Source organism: Mesoplodon bidens (assembly GCF_964165515.1).
Source record: "Mesoplodon bidens genome assembly, chromosome: 15".
NCBI classification, from domain to species: domain Eukaryota; kingdom Metazoa; phylum Chordata; class Mammalia; order Artiodactyla; family Ziphiidae; genus Mesoplodon; species Mesoplodon bidens.
In genome coordinates this window covers 44,034,430-44,058,453 of record NC_138171.1, presented here as the reverse complement: position 1 = coordinate 44,058,453, position 24,024 = coordinate 44,034,430, and the positions used below count along the sequence as shown (strand labels likewise).

Genomic DNA, 24,024 nt, shown 5'->3' with positions numbered 1-24,024 from the left:
AGGGGGTGAGATATTCCTCCCGTCCTGTCCTTCAAGGACCTCCTTTCCCCTGCCTTTGTCACCATGCTCTTCCCTGTGACCAGCCCTGCAGGAAACCCAGTGCCAGGCTCTGCAGCCAGGCCACCCTCACCAGCCAGATTCCAACACTCGGGAGAGGCAGATTCAGAGAGAGCCATGGGTGGGAATGTTGCCTGTGGAAGGGGGGAGCCTTTTACTACAATTTGTAATTTATTTTCTAAAGTCTATTTTGTAACAATTTATTTAAGTTTAAAAAAACAGGAAAATTGCTTCCCCCTAAAAAAGAAATTTTCAAAGTACATGGCTGGTGTGGTTGTATCTGAGGGGATGACGAATAGAGAAAGCTGGGGATGCCTGCGTTGGACCGCAGAGCTGGACGTGGAGGGGGCATCCACAGGGGAGGTCTCCCTGTCCTGCAGAGGGGAGCGGGGGCAGCTGTCGGTCGGGGCAGGCTCCTTCCCAGAGCCCATTGCGCTGTCGGGCCTGCGCCAGTGGGGGACGGGGTCGGAGGGGGATGGCAGAAGGGCAGGGGCAGTGACGCAGGAATTGCCTCACTGTGACTGCAGCGTCCCAGAGCCACCTGTCAACAGCCAGCTGGCTGGCCTGTCAGGGAGAGGAAGGAGGATGGGGCTGGCCTCGTCCTCACAGCTTCCCTCCCTTCCTCCCTTAGAGGAGGAGGAAGGAGGCGCCCCTCAGCCCCCATGACAGATGAGAAAAGTGAGGTCGGAAGAGGTTGAGAGGCGTGCTCTCCCAGTCAAACAATGACAAGAGCCAGAATTTGAATCCAGATGGGTCCGTCCACTGCTCCACTCTACCCAGGGCAGTTAGAGGTGGGTCAGGCCAGACCCTGCCCTGCCTTGCCTCAGGTCGAGAGAGAAGGTGTCTGCGGAGGCAGAGTTGGCAGGAGGCCCCAGGGCCACATACTGTTGTTAGCTGGGCAGCTTTCAGGCTCGGCCTCAGGCCCTGGCTTCTCAGCGAAGTAGACCTGCCATTCCAAACTGTTGACCCAGTTCTCGTAGGTGGGGAGCATTGTAAAGATGGCAGGCCTTTCCGGGCCTTCGCAGGCATCTCCGAAGCTGTGCAGCCCAGCCAGGAACCATGTGCCCCTCACTTTGTGCACCAGCGGTGCCCCCGACAGGCCCTGTCAGGGGTCAGAGGACACCAGTGACTTCCTCCTCTCCCTAGGCAGCTTCACGGGGCAGAAGGGGCTGAGGCCGGGGCTGGGGGCCTGGCTGTTTGGGAGCCAGTTGGCAGAAAGGCTGAGTTTCGGTGAGAGGTCTGAGGCCAAGCCTGGCAGAAGGACTGTTCATGAGTGGCAGTGTGAGGGGTCTGTGGGGTGAGGACAGGGGGAGTGGGGCTCACCTCACAGCCGGGCAGCTCACCCACAGCACTGGTGCACACCATCCGTGGCAGAATGGGGGCTCTGTCGCTCCCAAGGGCTGCGTGCAGGCGGCTACAGGCCCTGGGCCCCAGGAGGGTCACAGGCACTGTCTGAGGGGAGCTGGTGCCTGCAGGGCGATGGAGAAGACCCAGCTGCTGCCTCGGCCTCTAGGCTAGATGCACAGCTGCTGGTGGCCCTGTCCTACCTACATACCTGCTCCTTGGCGGGCTAGCCCCAGGACCCAGCCGTGTCCCCCATCAGGCAGGCGGTGGTCCGCGTAGGGCAGGCAGAGGGGCCGCAGGCTGGAGCCCAGTGTTACGGGCTGGGCCAGCAGCAGGAGGGCCACGTCATAGCCCCCCTCTGGGTGGCTATACATCCCATGCAAGATGACTTTCTTCAGGCCCCGCTCCTCTGGTCCAGCCCCCAGGCTTACAGTCCATTCCTCTGGGGTCTGGCGCCTGTGCAAGGACAGCATTGACAGCACTGGGTGGCAGGGCTGCTAGCAAGGGTGGGGGCACAAAGGCAAGGGAGACGGGACTCACCCAATGAAGCAGTGGGCAGCGGTCAGCACCACCTCCTCTGACACCAGGGCTCCGCCACAGGCCAGCTTCCCTTGGTGCTTCAGCCTGGCGTCCCAGGGCCGTGGGGAGGGAGCTTCTGCCTGGGGGCCTTCTCTCCTCAAGGATCCACAGGCTGAAACAGAGGGATTACATCATCATCTGCCTTCCTGCTAAGTGCTCACTGCGTGCCAGGCCCCGTGCTAAGCGCTTCCCATGTGCTATCAACCATCTTCACAATATCCTTTTAAGTTGAATCTTGGTTACCCTAATTACCAAAGATAACCAAAGTTCCAGAGGGGTTAAGTGACTTTCTAGCTCAGTAACCACAGGCAAATAGCCAACTTGAGATTCAAAACCCAGGGCCTAAGTTTTTAACTCTGATGGTCCAGGATCATGGGAGTGGCCTGCTCATCATTCCCTACCCCGCCTGTCTGCACCCTCTGGGCCTGGAGTGGCCCCAGAACTCCTGGCTCACTGGTGCTTCTCTTAACATCAAGATAGAGCTTCCGCCTCAGGAATTATTTTGCATGCAGTTTGCATGTTAGTCACTTATTGCCAGAACTAATGCCCCACTGAGTGGGAGCCCTGCCCTCTCCAATCCCATGGAGTTCCTGCTTGGAAACTTGAAGCCTGCCCCAAAACGTTCAGCCAGATTGCAGAAATTCCTCGTCTTACCTAAACCCCAAATTCATAAAGTTCCAAAGCATCTATGCCTCTTAGCCGTAAATGGAGCTGTTCCCATCTTGGGGGCTGAAAGGGGCCTTATAAGCCCCCTCATAAGCCCCTGGCAGCGTGTGGATACCCTGTATCAGTTTTCTATTCTGAGCTGAAATTTGTTCCACTGTGGCTTCCACCTGCTGCCCAGAAGTCATGCAGCCCTGGGGGGAGGTCCCCCAACGTCCCGCTCCTGACACCCGCTGCTCATACCTACACAGCTGTCCTCATCATTGATCTCTGGGGTCTCAGGGTCCTGGGCTAGGAAGGCTGCCCCCTGAGCTTGAGCCCGGAGCCAGGAGCTGTGAGCAGCCGTGTTGATCAGCAGCACAGGAGTGTCTTCCTGGGCACAGTCTGTTGCAAAACTGATGATCCCAGCTTGAACCCAGTGTCCGTCAGGTTCGCGGCACAGCACGGGGCCCCCGGAATCGCCCTGGAGCCGGGCAGTGTTGTCAAGGACAGACACCTGACCCCCAGCCCTGGGCGGACACCCTCTACGTGTGGTCCTTCCACCAGTCCCTGAGGATTGAGTGCCCAGCCCCCTCCCGTTCCCTTCCCTTGTCCTCCCCCTCAGACCTGACAGGGCCCCTGCACTCCGGGCTGGGGACCTCCACACAGCATCCCAGGCCGGGCCGGGCTGGCCAGCTGCCGCTGGTGCAAGCGGTTGTAGAGACAGTTACACGTGGGGCGGCTGATCAGACGCAGGCGTATATTCCGTAGGGCCCTGGGAACTGGCCAAAGAGAGGGGGTTGGGGCTGGAGTCTGGGCTCAGAGGAGCAAGGGAGACCGGGAACGGGGACAGTTGGCAGCTGAGGCTGTGTGACCTTGGGCAAGCAGAGTGCCCCTCTGGGCTCCAGCCTGGGCCAGCACTTACCGTCATTGTCCTGATCCCAGCCAGCGGCCCAGCAGTCGGTCCCAAAGGGGAAGCGATGGGCAGGTTGAGGCAAGCAGAGGGGTGTGTGGGCCACGGGGTGGGCGAGCCGTAGCAGGGCCAGGTCCGAGCCCTGGCTGTAGTGCTTATAGGCCCTGGGCAGCTGCAGAGCCGTCACCCCCACCTCCTCAGCCCCTGGGCTCAGCCCCTCATGCTTCAGAGAACCCAGAACAACTGACCAGGAGTGCAGTTCTGTGACTTTCACCCTGGAAGTGGTGGGGGGACAAGACCCAGGCATTGAATGCAAAGGGGGACGGTGACACCATGGGAGACAGCACAAAGTGGGTGAAAGATGGACAGAAAACCTGTGGCTTTAAGCAAGGTCCATCCTTCTCCCAACTCAGTTGTCTCATTTGTAAGGCTTCTACCATGAAGGGCTGTTAAGATTAACTTGATAGTATGTACCCGGCACATGGCATATTTTTAATAAATGGTACTTTGTTACTCTAGGGGCAGGGCTCAGTCTTGAGGGGCTTGGGGACAAATCATTCACCCCCAAAGCCAGAAACCCTGTTTGACCACAGCCGTGACTCACTTTTCGAAGCAGTGGGCCGCAGTGAGGACCCAGCTGTCCGCCACCAGGGACCCGCTGCAGATGTGGGCCCCCTGCCTCCTCACACTGGCCTGCCATGGCCACTCGCCAGGCACTGTGTTGCCCTCCTGAGGTGTGAGGGGGCCAGGGCCACGCTGCCCGCATGCTGTGGAGAGGTGGGGGTCAGGCTGACAGCAGGCCCCTGTCCTGCCCTCACCCCTGGCCCGACCCAGACCCAAGTAAGGCCCAGGCCCCACGGCCCCAGAGCTTACCACGCGGAGCTGCTTGAAGACCTGGGAAGAGAGAGACACAGGTGAGCCTTGGGGCAGGGAGCCTTACCTGCCTGGCCCAGCCTTGGTGGAGGGAACAGGTTTGGGGGGATTGGCGTGGGTTGCTGTTATGACTCTGTGGCTACCTCACCAGCCCCTCCCAGAATGAAAATATTTATATGAGATCAAGAAACAGCTTTTATTGGAAGCTATTCAGAGTGTACACTCAGTCATTAATTCTCCTGCCTCAGCTGTGCTCAGCACTCCTGGGGCTGAGCGGCAGGGCCTGGGGTTCAGCTTGGGACCAGGCCAGGCCTCCTCCAGGCCGCAGAACCCCCAACTCCTGCCCCCACCGCTGAGTCAGAGAGGCGGTCTGTGCATGTGGAGAGCATTAGCTTAATTGTGCCCTGCGCTGCGGAGGCCTAAGAGGAATAATTAGAGGCCTGTGTCACGTCCAAGTTGGGGAGGGCATCAAGAGATTGAGACTCGGGCTTCCCTGGTGGCGCGGTGGTTGAGAGTCTGCCTGCCGATGCAGGGGACACGGGTTCGTGCCCCAGTCCGGGAAGATCCCACATGCCGCGGAGCGGCTGGGCCCGTGAGCCATGGCCGCTGAGCCTGCGCGTCCGGAGCCTGTGCTCCGCAACGGGAGAGGCCACAGCAGTGAGAGGCCCACGTACCGCAGAAAAAAAAAAAAAAGAAAAAAAGAAAGAGATTGAGACTCACCCCGCCCCCTGTTCTGATGACTCGGGCCCCACCACCTTTCCAGAAACCACCAGAGACTACCAAAGGGTCCCCTGCCCTGCCTCTTCCCCATCACAGGCACACACACAAACACACCCATTGAACATCTGCTCCAGGAGAGACAGGACGTATGTAAAGGTGGGGAGACTGAGGCCACAGAGCCCCAGAACTTGCCTAAGGTCATTCTGGAAGTAGAGGGGCAGACGGGGCCACAGGGCACACACACAGGCATAATGACAGTTCCTGCAGACACAGACTATAATCCAGCCCAAGGAAATCATACCCATTTGGACACAGGCGGCCACATACCCCTCCCCCCCACACACAGCTGGACACGGTTACGTTGCCACAGGCTGACTGTGGCCTCCTGGGCAGGCTCTCTCTCACACACCAAGCTGCAGGGGGCTGCTGGGGTAGAGGACAGCCCCTGAACCCCACCATACCGCCTCCTCCCCAAACACGGGTGACTCACCCTCTATGAAGACCACGGCTCCCAGGATGAGCAGCCTCAGTCCCCAGCTCCCCTTCATGCTGCTCCAAGCCACTCTGCCGCCTGTGCTCTAGGTCTCCCTAGCTCCACCTCTGCTCCACTCCCAACTTGCTAGGAGTTAGGTGTCATTGCTTTTCCTGGGCTGGAAGGGAGCCAGCAGTTTCCAGCTCTGGGGCTGTGGCTGTGTGACCCTGGGCTGTTCACCGCCTCTCCCTGGGCCTCAGCCTTGGCCACACTGCCTGGGTTCAAATCCCAGTTCCCCCTAACACGTGAGTGACCTTGGACAGTTAGCCCGTTTGTGCCTTGACTGAAGAACTCCAAACTATTGAGTGTAAAAGTGCTTAGACTGAAGCCTAGCAGAGTAAACTTGCTCCCAAGCGTGGGAGCTGTCCTACTGGAACAGGTGAAGGGCATGGTGGGCAGGCCTTCCCCAGTTCGCACTCTCCATTTCAGCTTCTCTCCCAGGCCTGGGTCCAAATGGGTTTCATTTATCTTCTATTTTGATTCAGAGGCAGGGTGTACAGGGCTAGGTGTCAAGGGGCCAGGCTGTCTGCTTCTTGCTGGCTACGAGACTAGCAAATCTCAATGCCTCTCTGCCACCTTCCCGGGAAACAGGGTTACATGGTGCCCACCTTCCTAACAGGTGTTGGAAGACTCAATTAGGAGGGAGGAACACTCAGGGTGCATCCTTTTCCTCTTCCTGACTTCTAACTCAGAACAGACCAGACTGTTCAGGGACCCTGACCCCAACTCAGAGGCAGCTGTGGCTCCAGTTAAGAACATAAGACACCAGAGCCATATGGCCCTGGTGGATTCAAGTCCTGAGGGCTCCCTAACCCCCTCCCCCAAACTAGCTGTGTGATCTTGGGCAAATTACTTAGCCTCTCTGAACCTCAGTCTCCTCATCAAGATATACAGCCAGCCCTCTGTATCCACAGGTTCCACATCTGCAGATTCAACCAACTGCAGATCCAAAAAAAAAAAAAATCCAGGGCTTCCCTGGTGGCGCTTCTAGGGCTTCCCTGGTTGAGAGTCCGCCTGCCGATGCAGGGGACGTGGGTTTGTGCCCCGGTCCGGGAAGATTCCACGTGCTGCGGAGCAGCTGGGCCCGTGAGCCATGGCCGCGGAGCCTACGTGTCCGGAGCCTGTGCTCCGCAACGGGAGAGGCCACAACAGTGAGAGGTCCGCGTACTGCAAAAAAAACCCAAAAAACCAAACAAACAAACAAAAAAACAGAAAGTTCAAAAAAACAAAACTTGAGTTTACTGCTTACCAACAACTAGGTACCTAGCATTCACATTGTATTTACAACTATTTACATTGTATTAAATATTATAAGTAATCTAGAGATGACTAAAAAGTATATCTTAAAGTATATGGGAGGGTGTGTGTAGGTTATATGCAAATACTACGCCATTTAATTAAATTAATTAATTAATTAATTTTTTTGGCTGCACTGCGCAGCTTGCAGTGGGATCTTAGTTCCCCTACCAGGGATTGAACCCGGGCCCACAGCAGTGAAAGTTCCGAGTCCTAACCACTGAACGGCCAGGGAATTCCCTATGCCCTTTTATATAAGGGACTTGAACATCCTTGGATTTTGGTTTGGGGGTGGGTAGGTGAGTCTTGGAACCAATCTCCTGTGGATACCAAGGGATGACTGTAAGAATAATACCTACCTCATACAATTGATATAAGGATTAAATGAGTTGACATGTCATGTCCTTAAGCAGAGTCACATGTGGATAAGTGCTTAGTACATACTAGGAAAAACAAAACAAAAACACAACCTGTACCTGGCCCTCCAGGGCTGCCAAGACTGGCTTGGGGTGGTAGATAAGGCAGCTGGAGGGGTTAGGTTAGACTACAGGAAGAACTTCCCAGCAAGCCTGCACAGAACCAGAAAGGCGAATCTCACATGCTTGGCTGTCCCAGAAGACAAGGCCTGGCTTCTGTGGGTAGGAGGGACAAGCTGCCAGCCCATTTCCTGGGGGTGGGGGCTGATGGCACCCCAGGTCTTGCTGACTCCACATACTGAGGAAGGGACTAACTACCCTTCCCAGCAGACCCTCCACTCTCCCTCTGACTCATATCTTCCCGTCCCAGAGGAGGAAAGACTGGGGAAGCCCCAACACTAAGGTCCCTGGCAGACAGATGGCTCAGACTTGGCTAATTTATTTAAGGAATTTTATTGCTCTGAACCATCCATCCTTGGGCAATAGCAGGAACTTAGGAAACCAGTCTTTGGGGACAGAACCAGAGGCACTAAGGTGAAGGAAACAGTGTGGCATGTTTGGTCCATTGTCCCGTGTGGGAGTATGGCAGGGGCAGGTTGCAGACTCTTCTAAGGATCCAGACGTAGCCTCCTTGGGCAAAGATCACAAGGCAAAGCAGAGCAAATGAGGTCAGCCTGGCTTGGGGTGAGGGCTCAGTGTCCCTTGACCTTGCCCTGGGGTTCCTGGACCTCCCGGAAGCTCAGCACCATCAGGCCCACATTGATGGCATAGGTGGTGATGCAAACAATGCAGAAATCATAGAGCACGAAGAACAGGATCCAGGCCAGGTAGACAGAACCAGCTAGAGACACCAGGGAACTCAACACCAGCAGGACAGATGCCCAGCGGCCCTGTAGGCAACCTGCAAGGCAGAAAAGGGTCAGGCATGGGCTTCAGGGACTGGCTACCTCTAGAACACGCCACGACTCTATGGTGCAACCCAGATGGCAGGGGCTACTGGGGAAGAGTCTCTAAAATGAGAGGCTCTGACAGGCTCTGCCAAGGCCTTGGTTCTCCTATCTGTTCAATGATTCCTGGGACCCAAACAGTGAATATTCCTGCTGAGCTCTACATGAGATGAAAGATAAGCAACCTTTGGTTTTCCCCCAGAAAGGAACTTCTGAGTCTTTTCCAGAAAACTGGGCTCCTATGAAGTCTCTAAGGGCCCTTCTGGCTCTGACAGTAAAGACTCGTATAGGTTCCCACCTCCCAGGTGCTCAGTGATGAGCAGTTGGCCATCAGATGTCTGGGTCACAAAGATTGCAAGGGATGGGGCTGGGCTGGCCAAGACAGGAAGGGGCCTGTCATGAGAGGGTAGGGCCACTCACCTAACAACAACTGTAGTGTGTAGAAGATGCAACCGAATATGCTGTTGGATTGATTGAGGACGCTGTCCTTGCCCAGAACATGTTCCACCAGTCCGAAGCCCCGGCCCCACCTGGTGGAGGGGAGGGCCCAGGTTAGGAGTGTCAACTGAGTGCCATGGGCCTTATCCTGGGAGGGTTATTTCCAAGAAGGCATCTGGGCTGTCCTTCCCCTTCTAGCCCTTCCCCCAACCCCCACATGAGTCCAAGGGTCAATGGCCTCCAGGAACAGCCTTTCTTTGGCCAGGACAGGATTCCATATCACTGCCCCTATCCTCCCCCATTCCCAGGTCACACCAGGCCATGGCTCCCCCATAGGCTCCTCTTTTCATCCTAGACCTTCAATAAGTCTTAACATGGCAAGATGAGTATAACCCTTCACCTTGCTTTACAGAGTTACCAAAGACTGGGAAACCAGGGCAGAATCTCTCTGCCCTGGATCCCTAAATCTCCAGCGCCCTGGCCAACCTCTCCCCTATTCTGTTTTAGGTCATCCCACTAACCTAGACCCTCAAGCATAGCCAGATCTGGCCACCTTGTCCCCAGGCAAAGCCATCCTTAAGACCATAATCAAAATAAATTTTTAAAAAAAAAAGACCACAATCAGTCCCTACACTCGACCCCACCTCCCCGTCCTGCCCGGTCACTTATTTCTTGTCATCAGGATTCACGTGCACTCTCCCTCGAATAACCCCAGTCCCCAGCACTATCTGCCCCCTGTACCCCACACTCCTATCTCGGACACACCCGTCTCGCCAGGCAACGCCCCCTTGAGCAGTCCGGCTTCGTGCGTCCGCTCCACGGGCACCCCAATCCCAGATTCATCTGGCAACCTGGTCGCCATGCACACCTGGTCCCCATGCACCGCTCCTACGAGCAGCAGGTCCCCCAAGGCTTCACTCCCGCGCGCACCTGGAGGAGAAGACGCGCGAACAGCTGATGGCGGTGCCCACGTCGCAGAGCGCGCGGTAATCCCGGTCCCGGGCGCGCGCCGCCTTCACGTGCAGCGCGTAGAGTGAGAGTCCTAAGCCCGCGAAGCAGAGCGCGAGCCGCACCCACCCAGGGCTCCGCCAGGTATTGCCCATGTCTTCTGGTCCCGCCGGAGGCGCCAGCCGGAAGGGAGCCAGCCACGGAGCAGGGGCCGGGCCGGATTTGGCCACGCTCTCTCCCGCCCGTCTGGCTGGGCGATTGGCCTGTTGGTCTCACACTCCCTGATCCAATTGGGTGTTCCCAGGGTTTGGCAGGAGTGCTTGCCTGTGTATGAAAACTGCTGAGGAATGCTGGGACTGGAAAACCAGATTAAGGGACGTGGGTACTTACTGATTTGACGGCCTGCCAGGCATGATGGGAATTGTAGTCGGGGTCGTCGCAATGCCTCAAGGGTAATGGAGTCTCCGGAGTTTTAAACATTTTATTAATCGGGCTAACAGTATATAGAGTTTACTCTAGCCCAAGCCCTGCTCTAACTTTGGAACATCCATGAACTAGAGACCAGCGGATCGGGGAATCCAACGAATACTGCGATCCGATCAAGAACCACGCGTTTCCCCTGAAATTACTATCTCAGACATTATTAGGACTATAACCTCCAATCCGCCTAGTTTGCCCAGCCATTCCCTCCTGCTGCACCAGCGCCTCCTGCTGGCCGATCTCTCTCTCTCCGTCACTCCCCCACACTCCCAGCTCCATCACCACCGCCATACCCTTGACAGTATCCTAACCTCCGTTCTGTTGTGGCGCCACCTGGCGAAACCAGAGCCCAGATCAACCCAACAGTCCCTCCTTCCCAAGTCTTTGGTGGGCTAGCTGAGCACCCCCCTTCACAGACATAGCATCTATTGATGACCCCTCTCACCTATACTTCCCCTTCCTTCCCATTTGCATTGAAACTTTCCCTCATTTTAGAAGTTGCAAAAAATATCCCTTTACGATCAAGTTTTTTGGAAGATTTTACACTCCCAGTCTTTACTTCCTCACCTCCTCCTTGCTGCCCAGCACACCATAAACTAGCTCCTGCCCCCAATACTCCCCTGACAACTTACGGCTGGTGTCACCAGGATGCTAAATTCAATGCATATTTTTCTGTTCTTATCATGCTTGGCCTCCCAACAGTATTAATCACTGTTGGGCACTCCTTCCTGGGAACTCTGTCTTCCTCTGGCTTCTGTGATATTTTCACTCTCCTGATGGCCCTCTTCCTTCTCTGGCTGCTCCTCCTCAGGCCCATTCCTTTTCTTCCAGACAATGTGGCCAGTGGAATAATGGCTCCTAAAGATGTCGGTGTCCTAATTCCTGGGACCTGTGAACATGTTAGTTTACGTAGCAAATGGGAATTAAAGGTTGCAGATGGAATTAAGGCTACTAATCTGTTGATTTTAAAACAGATTATCCTATGGATCCAATGTAATCACAAGGGTCCTTAAAAGTGAAAAAGGGCAGCAGAAGAAGAGATTCAGAGGAAGGTGTGACTATAGAAGAAAAGCACAAAGAGATGCAGTGTTGCTGGCTTTGAAGATGGAGAAAGGGTGTCATGAGCTAGGGAATGTGGGTGGCCTGTAGTAGCAGGAAAAGTTGAAGAAATGGATTCTCCCCTAGAGCCTCCAGAGAGGAATTTTTTTTTTTTTTTCGCCCAGCCATGGGGCTTGCAGGATCTTAATTCCCTGACTAGGGATCGAACCTGCGACCCCTGCATTTGAAGGGAGAGAGTCTTAACCACTGGACCACCAGGGAAGTCAAAATTCATGTTGTTTTAAGTCACTGAGTTTGTGGTAGTTTGTTATAGAAACAATAGGAAACTAATACAGAGGACTAAGACTTAGACCAGTTTCTCACTTCTTTCCACAGTTTTCTGGAGTGTTCCTATATCCATGACTGAACTCCCCCTGAATGAGTCATCTAAGAGGGAGCAAGGTGGAAACCACAGTATCTTTATGACTTAGCCTTGAAAGTCCCATATTGTCATTTATCCTTTCTGTCAGGTCAGCCCTGTTCAATGTGGGAAGAGACTACAGAGGGATATAAATACCGGGAGGTGGGAATCATTGTGGATTCACACAAATCACCACAGAAATAATGACTTAAGAGAAAAGCAATCATTTTATTTTCTCTCAGTTTTTAGGGGTTAGGCATTCAGTACGAGAATTTTCGCTGGGTAGTTCTGGCTCACATAACTGTGGTGAGATGCTGGCTAATTCTGGAACAATGGGAGGCTGATAACCTGGCCTCTCTCTCTCTTCTTGCAGTCTCAGGGGCTATTCATGAATCCCTGTAGCCTCTCCGTAGGCACTAGTTTGGGCTTCCTCACAGCATGGCAGACTCCAGGCTACAATAGCCAGTTTCCAAAGTTGTCTTCAATGATTTTCACCTCCTGGGATTCATAACGTCGTGTAGTTTCTTCCCACACGAAATAGGGCTGATCTGACCCAGTAGGATAATACAGAAATGATGGTTTGTGACTTTGGCGGCTAAGTCATTAGGATATTGTGGCTTCCATTTTGCTCTCTCTTAGATCACTAACTCTGGGTGAAGCCAGTTGCCATGTTATGAGGACACTCAAGCAGCCCTAAGGAGAGGTCCACTTAGTGAGAAACTGAGGCTTCCTGTCAACAACCAGCACTAACTTGCTAGGCACGTGAGAGAGCCACCCTGGAAGTGGATTCTCTAGCATCAGTCAAGACTTCATGTGACTGTAGTTTTGGGCAACATGGTTTTTTTTTTGTTTTTGGCGGCACCAAGCAGCTTATGGGATTTTAGTTCCCTGACTAGGGATCGAACCCAGGCCCTCGCGGTGAAAGCGAAGAGTCCTGACCACTGGACCATCGGGCAACATCTTGACTGCAACCTCATAAGCAACCCTGAACCAGAAACACCAGCTCAGCTGCTCCCAAATTCCTGACCCAAAGAAACTGTGGGAGATAATAAATGTTTATTGTTTTGAGCTGCTATATTTTGAGGGTAATTTGTCACACAACAATGGACAATTAATACAGGGCAATCAGACTGCTTACGTGGTAACTCAGGACTCCAGTAAAAATTCTCCAGGGAGCCAAGTGGAAGCTGCATCATCTTTTATGATCTAGCTTCATAAGTCATCATATAGTATCTGTCCCACTGTAATCACAAATTTGCTTAGCTCTAATGGAAAGGAACACAGAACTTCACCCCTTGATATGAGAAGTGTCAAAGTCATATTCTAAGAAGTTCATGTGGGCATGTGGGGTGGGGCATCTTTGGGAAACACAAACTGCCACATGAGGCAACATTATTTCCACGGATGTCTTCCCTTTCTCCTTACAGTTCACAGCTTCTGAACTCTGACCTGAGCCCAGATCTCTTTCCTGGGCTCCACACCCCAGAGCAGAAACACTTCTTGGACATCACCATATGTATGTCTCACAGGCCAATCAGATGCAATGCAATGCACCCCAAACTGAGCTTCTTACCTTCCCCAAACCTGGCCCTTCTCTGGGGTTCCCATTTTAACCATGGTCCCCCCCCAATCCACCCAAGCCACTCCTCCTGGACCACTCTCTCATTCCCTGTAATCTATGCAGACCACTACCTTGACCCAAACCATCATCACCTCCCACCTAGATAAATGCAGTAGCCTCATCTTTGGTCTCTCAGATATATTTGTCTCTTACCCTAAGATACATTCTCCATACAGCAGTCAAAGTACATCTTTTCTTTTTTTTTTTTTTTGCGGTACGCAGGCCTCTCACTGTTGTGGCCTCTCCCGTTGCGGAGCACAGGCTCCGGACGCGCAGGCTCAGCGGCCATGGCTCACGGGCCCAGCCGCTCCACGGCATGTGGGATCTTCCCGGACCGGGGCACGAACCCGTGTCCCCTGCATCGGCAGGCGGACTCTCAACCACTGCGCCACCAGGGAAACCCCAAAGTACATCTTTATCAAAAATTAAAAGATGTAGTTTTGTTACTTTGCCTTTCAATAGCTCAAGAAGAAAGCCCAATATTTCTTCCATTTATTTAATAAATGTTTATTGAGCACCTGTTATGTGCCAGGGACTGTGTTAGGGGCACAGGATAAATCAGTATAGCAGACAAATATTCATACTGTGGTCTTACATTTTAGAAAAAAACTGAGCAATTACTATGATAAATATATAAGTATATAGTATGCTGTCGGTGATACATGCTACGGATAAAATAAAGAGTAAAGCAGAAGGAATCCCCTGGCGGTCCAGTGGTTAGGACTTGGTGCTTTCACTGCCTGGGGCCAGGGTTCAATCCCGGGGAACTAAGAGCCCAAAAGCCACACAGCGCGGCCAAATAAACAAACAAATAAATAAGAGTAAAGCAGTGTGAGGGGAATGGGGGTGGTTGCAATTTTAAATAGGATGATCAGGTTGGGCTTCATTCAGCTGACATTTGGGCAAAAGCTTACAGGAGGTAAGGGATTAAGCTATGTGGAAATCTAGGGAAAGGGTGTTCCAGACAGAGGGCACAGCTCGTGAGAGGTGGAACGTGCCTGGTATGTTGAAGGAAAAACAGGTGGGCCAGTGTGGCTGTTGCCATGAGTATGGGGGGTGAGGACGGAACAGAAAGAGGGGACGGAGGAGTCGTTCAATCATTCTGGGTCTCTGTTGCCCCATCTGTAAAATGAGGATAATCACATTACCTCAGAGGTTCGTTATGAAGATGAAACGAACACATGTAAATAAATCTCTTAGAAGAGCGCCTGACCAACGGGAAGGTGGACTCTTAGGGTGCAAGTCCAACCTCCACCGCCGGGAGGCAGCAGCGAGTCCCGGCCGGGCTGGTCCAACGCGCAGGGTCTAATGCACTGCCGGCCACGCCACGGCCACGTGAGCGCCGGGATCTGCCACGCTTCAAGCCATCTTTTGCTTCTCTGCGCACTTCGGCCTTCCCAGCGAGAACCCTCCCCTCTCCCTTTTAACGCTGGCTCAAGCCCTGCCTGCCTCCAGCCGCCTCCAGAGCTGAGCGTCCTCCCAGCTTCACTCCAGGGTATTGCCGGGATGCGGGAAAAGAAAGGGTGGGAATGGTGTGGGGATGAGGGGCGAAGAGAAAATCCAGAGACTCAGGGAGCCCCTTCCTCATGATCTGTGCAGACTTTCCCCCAGCCCCTCAGGCAGGCCAGCCGGTGGTGAAGGGTCCCACCTCTGCTGAAGTTTAAAGACAGCTCCAGGGAATCCCTTGGCGGTCCAGTGGTTAGGACTCCATGCTTTCACTGCCGAGGGCCACGGTTCAGTCCCTGGTCTGGGAACTAAGATCCCGCAAGCCGCATGGCTCAGCCAAAAAAGAAAAAAATTTTTCAAAAACAAAACAAAACGACCCCCCCAAAACTCCAAAATATCTCCTGCTTCACTTACCCCTTTGCTTTAAAAATTTAAACTATTTAGAAAATACATGACCATGGTGAAGAAAAATCTAGTCAGTATAAGTACACACAAACACACACTGAAAAGTCTCTCTCCCATCATCGCCTGCTTGGAAAAACTGTCTTTTCACTGGTCTCTCTTCGTTTGGTCTCACTGGTCCCAATCACTACCGCCAGAGCATTCTGTCTAAGGAGCAGATCTATCCAGTTAAAACCCTTCAGTGGCTTTTTTAAAAAATTAATTAATCAATTAATTGTTTTTATTTTTGGCTGTGTTGAGCCTTCGTTGCTGTGCCGGGCTTTCTCTAATTGCGGCGAGCGGGGGCTACTCTTCGTTGTGGTGCGCGGGCTTCTCATTGCGGTGGCTTCTCTTGTTGCGGAGCACAGGCTGTAGATCGCGGGCTTCAGTAGTTGTGGCACTCGGGCTCAGTAGTTGTGGTTCACAGGCTCTAGAGCTCAGGCTCAGTAGTTGTGGCACACGGGCTTAGTTGCTCCACGGCACGTGGGATCTTCCCAGACCAGGGCTGGAACCTGTGTCCCCTGCATTGGCAGGTGGATTCTCAACCACCGTGCCACCAGGGAAGCCCTCTTCAGTGGCTTCTTACTACTTCAGGACAAATGCACCCTCATCCTTCAAAATTTGGCTCTGGTCACCTCATTCAGCTCCTCTCCTCCCAGACTCCACATGCTCCAGGCTCTTCCCTGTCCTGACATGTCCTTCCAACTCCAGCTCCCAGGCCTGACCAGTCCTACTCACACGGCACCTATACCAATATTCCCAGACCCTATTTGATGCTCCCACAGCCTCCTGTGTGGCTTTTAGCACAACTGATGACACGGAAATTGTGTGTCTTCCTCTTCAGGGCAGGGAAGGGTCTATTTATTTAATTCAACACCAATCTCCTCTCCTTGCACAGAAAAGTCACCTAAACAGTGTTTGTTGCTGGCATTAATTAGTAATAATGATAATGTAACAGGGAAGAGCCATATCTGACTACATGTTCCATCTGTTTCTTTTACTTTAACCTTTGCTTTCTGCTGCTTTTGTTCACTAAAAGGATACTGTCTACACACAATGGCCTGCCTCGGGTAACCCTGCCCTTCTGCCTGAATGTTAAACCAAAGTGCCTTTGTTCAGGGAAACATCTGGACCCTGTCCGCCTGTGGATGGCTATAAGAAAGAAGAAATTAACACATCCCCTCCCCGAGGCTGGCCATTCCAGGTGATATTTGCAAAACTTATGGCCTTTTTACTTTACTTCCTCATCTCCTCCCTCTCTCTGTGCTATAAAAGAAACTGGCATCCAAACCCCCATAAGTTGGTTATTTTGAGACTTTAGTCTGCCATCTTCTCGGTCTGCTGAATTGCTTGCCCAACACCTCGTCTCCAATGGCCTGTCGTGCGGCGAGCAGAGCGAGCTTGGACTCAGTAACAATAATAGAAATAATATTAATAATAATAATACTTAGTAGAGTGTTAATTCCACGCCTGGCACTATTCTGGGCACTTTACATATATAAATTCATGTGACCACACAACCCCAAGGTTGGTACAACCTCATTTTACCAATACGGGAATTGAAGTATTGAGTAGTTTGAGTAACTTGCCCCAGATGGTAAGTGGCTGAGCTGGGGGTTGAACCAGGCAGTCTGGTTTCCCACAAATGAGTCAAGAGCTAGAAGGGAGAAGGACGGGACCTCAGGGGAGGAATCCAGGTAGGGTTTGGTCTGTGCACTTTGCATCTAAGGGTCTTCTCGCCCTCTCGCATTTCTTTCCCAGAAAGCCTATTTTATAGAGCAGAAGACAGAGGCCCAGAGATACCAAATAACTCCGGGAGCCCTGTGGAGAGAGCTGTGCTATTTATTGGGGGACCTGGGAGCAGAGAGACAGCCACGATGGGCTGGCACGAGTTGCGAGTCCTCCGCTCCAAACTACAACTCCCGTGAGGCACCGGGCGCCCATAGCCCACGTGACGTCACGGCGCCAGAGGGCGCAGGCGGCTCGGCCAGCCCGGCCGGTGGACTTTTGGGCCGTTCCTCTCGGACCCCGGCCCTAGCTCTGGCCCCGAGGTAAGTGGAGCTACCCGCTCAGACCGTGCCGCGAAAGCTTCGCAGCGCGCGCCCGCCGCCTCCGCCCTTGCTCTGGATTGCTGGAGCGCGCGTGGACTGGGGTTGGGGGGCTGGGGGACTGGCATCTACCATATGGGGAAGATCCGGGCCGAACCAAGTGACCCTGCGTAGGGAGGGAACCAGACGGGGACTCCCGAGCCGCTACTTCAACGCAGCCGACCCTGGGGTGCACAATTCTGTGTGCCGCAGGTACGCAGGCCAGACACCGGCCGGGGTCCGAAGGCGCCGGATTAGGGGTCAGCCCCGCCCCCTGAACGAGGGTGCCCGGGATCAGAGGGAGCGGGGGTTGAGGTTTTCGGGCTGGATGGGTCTAAGGATCCCCTTCCCTCCAGACTACCAGATAGAACATCAGATTGAAGAATAGTAGCCCCGGAAAGCAAGGTTATCCAGGCTCGGCCTGTGTGTGCTTGGGGAAGTGGTTGAAGGGATGGGCAGAGATTGTCCAAATCTGACTAACCAGTGCTCACGTGGAAAGATAGTGCGCCTGGATTCAGAGCCTTACAACTCCCCCTTCTTCCGCCTTTATAGATGGGAGCTGCTCCTGGAGGCTGAGCTTGTCAGCATCCTCGACCGGCTCTCGCCCCTGAAGTCAGAGAAGTGCCCCTGCCCACCTACACCCTTCTTACCCTGTTTTGGGGTCGCCTCCATCTATCCGGTCCTCAGCCCTAGTGGCTGCCCAGTTCGACAGAAGAGCAAAACGATGATACTGGCTTCCGTGCTGGGGAGCGGACCCCGGGGCGGGCCAGCACTCTGGCCTCTCTTGGGGCCCTCACTGTCTCTCCGGGCCCGCTCCACATCAGCCACCGATACCCACCACGTGGAGATGGCACGGGAGCGCTCCAAGACAGTCACCTCCTTTTACAACCAGTCGGCCATCGATGTGGCAGCGGAGAAGGTGTGCAGCTAGGGCGGTGAGGCCTGGGTCCAGAGCTGGAGTGGGTGTCCAGGGAAGGGGTGGAGCTAATATGATGGGGGCGGGGTGTCAGAGATTCAGTGCTCAAGGGCCCTCTGCCCCTCCAGCCCTCAGTCCGTCTCACTCCGACCATGATGCTCTATTCAGGCCGCTCTCAGGATGGCAGTCACCTTCTGGTAAGATTCCTGCCCCTATTTTTCTCTTGGTCCCTGGAGCTCTGACCCAGCCACTCAGGCCCTGGACTTAACTTCCTTCCTCTCTTTCTTCTAGAAAAGTGCCCGGTACTTGCAGCAGGAGTTGCCAGTGAGGATCGCTCATCGTATCAAGGGCTTCCGCAGCCTTCCTTTCATCATTGGCTGCAACCCCACCATACTGCATGTGGTAAGGTGGCCTCAAGGGGGCTTCGGTTTCCCTAGTAGAGAGGACCTTAGATCAGTGTGCCCACTGCCCATGGGGCAAATGGGGAGACAGAATCAGGGTGGTAGAGACTTACCTGCCAAAATGTTTCAGGGCCACAGAGGACTCAGACCCAAGCCTTCATGGAGGCTTGAAAGGCCATGATGGGGTTTGAACCAAATGAATTGGGGTGGATGGCAATCCCCATACGTGGGCACGGGTGGCTGTTCTCTACCTGGTGCCCACAGCATCCCTGTGAATTCCCACACCTCTTCCTTGCAGCACGAGTTGTACATCCGTGCCTTCCAGAAGCTGACAGACTTCCCTCCGGTGAGGGCTGGGCCAGGGCAGGGTGAGGGGCTGAGAAGTCAGGGCTGGACCATCCAAGCTCATGACTCTGTGGCCTGCAGATCAAGGACCAGACGGACGATGCCCAATACTGCCAGCTGGTGCGACAGCTGTTGGACGACCACAAGGACGTGGTGACCCTCTTAGCTGAGGGCCTGCGTGAGAGCCGGAAGCACATAGAGGTCAGGGGCAGCACAATGGGGGATCAGGCCTGTTGGGAGGGCCTGGGAAGGGCACAGGGTTTCTTTTTTTTTTAACATTTTTTGTTTTTGTTTTATTTTTTGTTTATTTTTGGCTGCGTTGGGTCTTTGTTGCTGCACGCGGGCTTTCTCTAGTTTCGGCGAGCGGGGGCTACTCTTTGTTGTGGTGCGTGGGCTTCTCATTGCGGTGGCTTCTCTTGTTGCGGAGCACGGGCTCTAGGTGAGCGGGCTTCAGTAGTTGTGGCACGCAGACTCAGTAGTTGTGGTGCGTGTGCTCAGTAGTTGTGGCTTGCGGGCTCTAGAGTGCAGGTTCAGTAGCTGTGGCGCACAGGCTTTGTTGCTCCACGGCATGTGGGATCTTCCCAGACCAGGGATCGAACCCGTGTCCCCTGCGTTAGCAGGTGGATTCTTAACCACTGCGCCACCAGGGAAGTCCCAGGCACAGGGTTTCTGAGCCCCTACTCTTTACAGGATGAGAAGCTCGTCCGCTACTTCTTAGACAAGACGTTGACTTCAAGGCTTGGGATCCGCATGTTGGCTACACATCATCTGGCGCTACATGAGGACAAGGTGGGGCGCGGGGACCTGAGACCTACCTGGGAATGTCAAGTGGGGCAGGGGGGACTGAGCCAGGAGTCCCCATGGGCTGGGGACCCGGGCCGAGGGCCTGGGGAGAGCCTTGGGGCTGCTTCCGTAGTCTAGAGTTTGCAAGCTTTTGGTGGCCACGGTGTGGGTGGAGGTGATCCCTGGTTCTGACCTTCTTTCTCCTGCCAGCCTGACTTTGTTGGCATCATCTGCACTCGCCTCTCACCAAAGAAGATTATTGAAAAGTGGGTGGACTTTGCCAGGTGAGGCTAGAACGGCTAAGGGGGTGACGTCTTCGGGCAGGGAAGGTTTGGGTCTGATCCGTTGCCCAGGGCATGGTCCAGGGCAGGGTTTTTCAACTGTGACACTGTTAACGTTTTGGGCCAGATCGTTCTTTTTTGTGAGGGGCTGGCCCGTGCTTGTAGGATGTTCAGAAGGGTCCCTGGCTTCTACTCACTTGATGCCAGTAATACTCTCCAGCTGTGACAGCCAAAATGTCGCTAGAGGTTGCGAAATTGCCCTGGGAGGGTGGGGACAGAATCACCTCCAGTTGATAACCACTGGTTGAGGTCTGAACCCTTGCTCCTTTCTGCAGACGCCTGTGTGAACACAAGTATGGCAATGCCCCCCGAGTCCGCATCAATGGACATGTGGCTGCCCGTTTCCCCTTCATCCCGATGCCGCTGGACTACATCCTGCCCGAGCTGCTCAAGAATGCCATGAGGTGGGCTGCTGGATATCTTGGAAGGGGGCAGACAGGAACTGGGGTGAGGCTGGGGCACCACCACCTACTGGTCTTTTCCCCCTGCATAGAGCCACAATGGAGAGTCACCTAGACACTCCCTACAATGTCCCAGATGTGGTCATCACCATCGCCAACAATGATATCGATCTCGTCATCAGGTTTGCCCTGGGTAGGAGTTGGGGTGGGATGCATGGGGGTTCCGGGCACTGTTTCTGATTTGCTGGATGATTTCAAGCCAGTACCTGCCCCAGTCTGAGATTTAGTTTCTGGTTGGACAAGATATTCTCCAGTCCTGAGATTGCCATGAGCTGGACATGAGTGGATCTGCGGCCAGCTGTGGGCTCCAGGGCCCTGTCCTTGTCAGCAGCTGAGGGGCCCAGAGTGGGGAAGGAGTCAGAAATAAACAGTCTGCGGTGCTGGGCTGAGAATAAATGTCAAGTCCTATGAGAAAGTATAAGCAGTTAGTGGCAGAGGTGAGGGTGGAGAAACATAGCTTAAAAAAACAAGGCCCAAGAGTCTAGGTGACCACATTCCATGTCTGCGTGGAAGCGACAGGAAGGCCGACTTAGCACTGTTTACTTGGGGAGGTAGTGAGCCCCGCCAAAGCTGAGCCAAACCCCTGTCGTCGTCATCCTGCCAGGATTTCAGACCGGGGCGGGGGAATCGCTCACAAAGACCTGGATCGGGTTATGGACTACCACTTCACTACAGCTGAGGCCAGCACCCAGGACCCCCGGATCAGCCCCCTCTTCGGCCACCTGGACCTGCACAGTGGCGGCCAATCGGGACCCATGCACGGGTGAGGCCCCACCTGGCCAGAATGGGGGGTGGGGGGGGCCCAGGAGACTCAAGCCTCTGAAGCCCGTGTTCTGTCCCCTTGCCCACCCCCAGCTTTGGCTTCGGGCTGCCCACATCGCGGGCCTACGCGGAGTACCTCGGTGGTTCCCTTCGGCTGCAGTCCCTGCAGGGCATTGGCACGGACGTCTACCTGCGGCTTCGTCACATCGACGGCCGGGAGGAAAGCTTCCGCATCTGACCCCACAGCCCTTGGCCTGCTTGCCTGCCCAGGCTAGGCCACACACCCTGGCAGGACCTTCCGGGCCCAGCAGGGTGCCACCCTGCTCCACACACTGGTGCATCTCGGGTCTTCGGGCCCCAAGCAGATGGACTTACTTGGAGCCAGGCACCTCCCCTCCTCGATGGGGTCCACTGCTTCCCTGCCTCCAGGCCTTAGAGGGGATGAAGTGGGGACCCTTGGGGTCTCCAGCACCAGCTCCGTCATTCTTGTTCCTGGGGAACCCCCACTCTGACCTGCTGTTTGTTATTAAAGTTCACGTTTTGAATGCCCTCTTGGGCCCCATGTGTGGGCAGGGCAGGTGAGCCTTTGTTTCTGCCCCCATTCAGGTCCCCTGGGCCCTTGGCTTTAACTAGTTCATGTTCCAGTCTCTGTCCTCACAGCCTGGCAGACCAGGAATGGAACTGGCCCCGAGTCGCTTGCATGTTAGGTTTGGCGCGAGTGGGGATGACTTGAGCAGTTTATGCAAAGACCTTTCATTTATTTCATTTACCAAATGTTTCTGGCTCCCAGACAATATTGAAGGCCCGGGTTGGCCCAGCTTTAGGCCTCAGTTCTGACTCTTCCCTTACCAGCAGTCACAGGTTGCGGAGGTGTAGGTCACCAGACTAGGCAACTTTCCAAGCCACCTGATTCCTGAACCTGAGTTAGGTTAAAAATACTGTCTGCCAGCTGTGCTTGCTGTTGCCAAGGAAAGGAGCACACCAGATTGTGCTCTGGCAGGCCCCAGAGGACAGTGGGGTCCTGGTAGGGAGGGCAAAAGGAAAGGACTCCAGGGAGCAGGTGGTGAGGTGACCGCCTGCCTATCTTGCCAGGGAAAGAGAAGGCCTGAGGGCCTGCTTGGTGGGACTGCTGATGGAGGTGGGGCATTGAGGGGAGACAGGAATTGTATCTGGTGGTGGGAAACCATGGTGACTTGCCAGGCTGAAAATCCTGCTGGCTGCAGGGCAGAGGGGGTGAGACTGGAGAGGTAGGTGGCAGTCAGGGTGAAAGACCTTGAATTTACAGTGAAGAAGCACGGGTTTTATCCTGGAGGCAGCAGGGACCCATGGAAGGTTTTAAGCTATAGGAAGGGATGTTTCAGGTTGGGTTCCCTAGAAGCACATCTTAAAAGGAGGATTTGTGTCCGAGTGATTTGTTGAGAAAGTGCTCCCAGAAGGGAGTGGGGGAAGTGGGAAAGGTAAGGGCAGGAGGCCAGGCAAGAGAGCTAAGCTCTACAATCATTGATGGACTCCTCCACTGGAAAGTCATTCGTTTAATGTCCCTATTTGAGTGGGATTGGGGAGGTACTTAAAACTCGCTGGCTAAGAACGTGTTTTCATCTCTTCTGAGGCAAAATGGCTCTATTAGCCTGAGGGGCAGTTTGCCAAACAAGCCTCTCTGGTGCTGGCTTTTGAAAGCCCATCAAAGGAAATACGAGCACAAAGAAGCAACAGAAAAAGATTCTAGGGGATCTGGGTGAATCATCTACATAGTTCTAGGGGTGGGTGGAGAGTGGGAAAAGGTACTACAGTTTTAATTTTTTTTTTCTTGCCTGATTTTTATTTCTTCTGTTTCACATGCTGCCAGACAACTGGCATTTACTGATCCCTCCAAACTCCTTCATTCCCCAAAAGCCAAGTTACCAGCACTTCCCACTGCCATGCCTCACAAATACTTAGACATTTCCTGATCTATAACCTCATCCTTAGGGCTTGAGCGTTACACTCCTCTTAGAATTGTTTCTAAGCCCAATAACCAAATTATAAGTCAAAGATGATTAAGAGAGGACAAAGGGAATGTTTGAGCACCTACCCTGTCTGGTATTGTGCAATACACTTGTTTTATATACATAAAAGATAAGTATATGGTTCAACCTTTTTATAGTTATATGGCTTATATATTTTAACCTTTAACGACACTCTGGGAATGGACATACTTGTACAACTTCCCCAGTGTAGGGGCAGAACCCAGGATTCCTCACTCAATAAGCCCCAGATGCTCTTCAGTATGTCCACTGCCTTTGGCTAGTTTCTGTTTAGGGGACCTGGTCCTTTCTTTACAAAGGCTTGATTCTGTGAGAGATTCACTGTCCCAGGACACACATCCGTCCTGCTTCCCCCACCCCAACTGTCCTTTTCCCCAATCTCACAAGGAAGGCAATTTCTTCAGTCTTCAAAGACGGGAGACCCGTATTTGGCAGCGGAAGTGGGCGGCACGGGGATGGGTGTTAATCCCAAATTCATCGCCCTAAAGCCAGGCATACAGGGAGGCTGCTTTGGCTCTGCCCCGGTAAAGTGGGGGCAGCGCCCCCTGATCAGGCACCCGGACCTTTAAAAATATCGAGCTGAGGCATCACATCAGGAAAGCCTTTTTCCTCTTTTCAACTCTAGGGTGCAGCCATAGTTCCAAACGGAAAGCAACTCCAGGGCAACCGGCACAGTCCACGTCAATCTGGCCCAGCGCCGCGGATACCGTCGCACGAGCCAATGAGCTCCTGCTACGTAACAGAACCCCTCC

The 24,024-nt window shown here is 53.9% G+C and overlaps 3 protein-coding genes across 5 annotated transcripts; 1 reads left to right on the top strand and 2 right to left on the bottom strand.

Annotated features, from left to right (window-relative positions):
* Window positions 1-90: 90 nt before the first annotated feature.
* Window positions 91-5,753, bottom strand: PRSS53 (serine protease 53). Its single transcript, XM_081256821.1, has 11 exons — window positions 5,619-5,753; window positions 4,409-4,429; window positions 4,140-4,302; window positions 3,548-3,810; window positions 3,250-3,404; window positions 2,887-3,106; window positions 1,942-2,092; window positions 1,613-1,857; window positions 1,381-1,526; window positions 943-1,159; window positions 91-679 (listed from the first exon to the last, which is right to left on the bottom strand). The coding sequence occupies exons 1-11, from the start codon at window positions 5,674-5,676 to the stop codon at window positions 570-572; spliced, it is 1,749 nt and encodes a 582-aa protein (XP_081112947.1). The 5' UTR covers window positions 5,677-5,753; the 3' UTR covers window positions 91-569.
* A 2,053-nt stretch (window positions 5,754-7,806) lies between these two features.
* Window positions 7,807-9,995, bottom strand: VKORC1 (vitamin K epoxide reductase complex subunit 1). Of its 2 annotated transcripts, XM_081256464.1 has the most exons (3): window positions 9,688-9,973; window positions 8,740-8,849; window positions 7,807-8,273 (listed from the first exon to the last, which is right to left on the bottom strand). In XM_081256464.1, exons 1-3 carry the CDS (start codon window positions 9,858-9,860, stop codon window positions 8,065-8,067), a joined length of 492 nt encoding a protein of 163 aa, XP_081112590.1. In that variant the 5' UTR covers window positions 9,861-9,973; the 3' UTR covers window positions 7,807-8,064. The 2 variants fall into 2 exon arrangements, with proteins under 2 accessions (XP_081112590.1, XP_081112591.1); XM_081256465.1 differs by lacking the exon at window positions 8,740-8,849 and having other exon boundaries at window positions 9,688-9,995.
* A 4,591-nt stretch (window positions 9,996-14,586) lies between these two features.
* Window positions 14,587-21,797, top strand: BCKDK (branched chain keto acid dehydrogenase kinase). Of its 2 annotated transcripts, XM_081257228.1 has the most exons (13): window positions 14,588-14,760; window positions 16,914-17,203; window positions 17,792-18,158; window positions 18,284-18,352; window positions 18,447-18,557; window positions 18,855-18,902; window positions 18,983-19,102; window positions 19,592-19,690; window positions 19,895-19,968; window positions 20,301-20,429; window positions 20,519-20,608; window positions 21,091-21,249; window positions 21,342-21,797. In XM_081257228.1, the coding sequence occupies exons 3-13, from the start codon at window positions 17,964-17,966 to the stop codon at window positions 21,484-21,486; spliced, it is 1,239 nt and encodes a 412-aa protein (XP_081113354.1). In that variant the 5' UTR covers window positions 14,588-14,760; window positions 16,914-17,203; window positions 17,792-17,963; the 3' UTR covers window positions 21,487-21,797. The 2 variants fall into 2 exon arrangements, with proteins under 2 accessions (XP_081113355.1, XP_081113354.1); XM_081257229.1 differs by lacking the exon at window positions 18,284-18,352 and having other exon boundaries at window positions 14,587-14,760.
* Window positions 21,798-24,024: the final 2,227 nt, after the last annotated feature.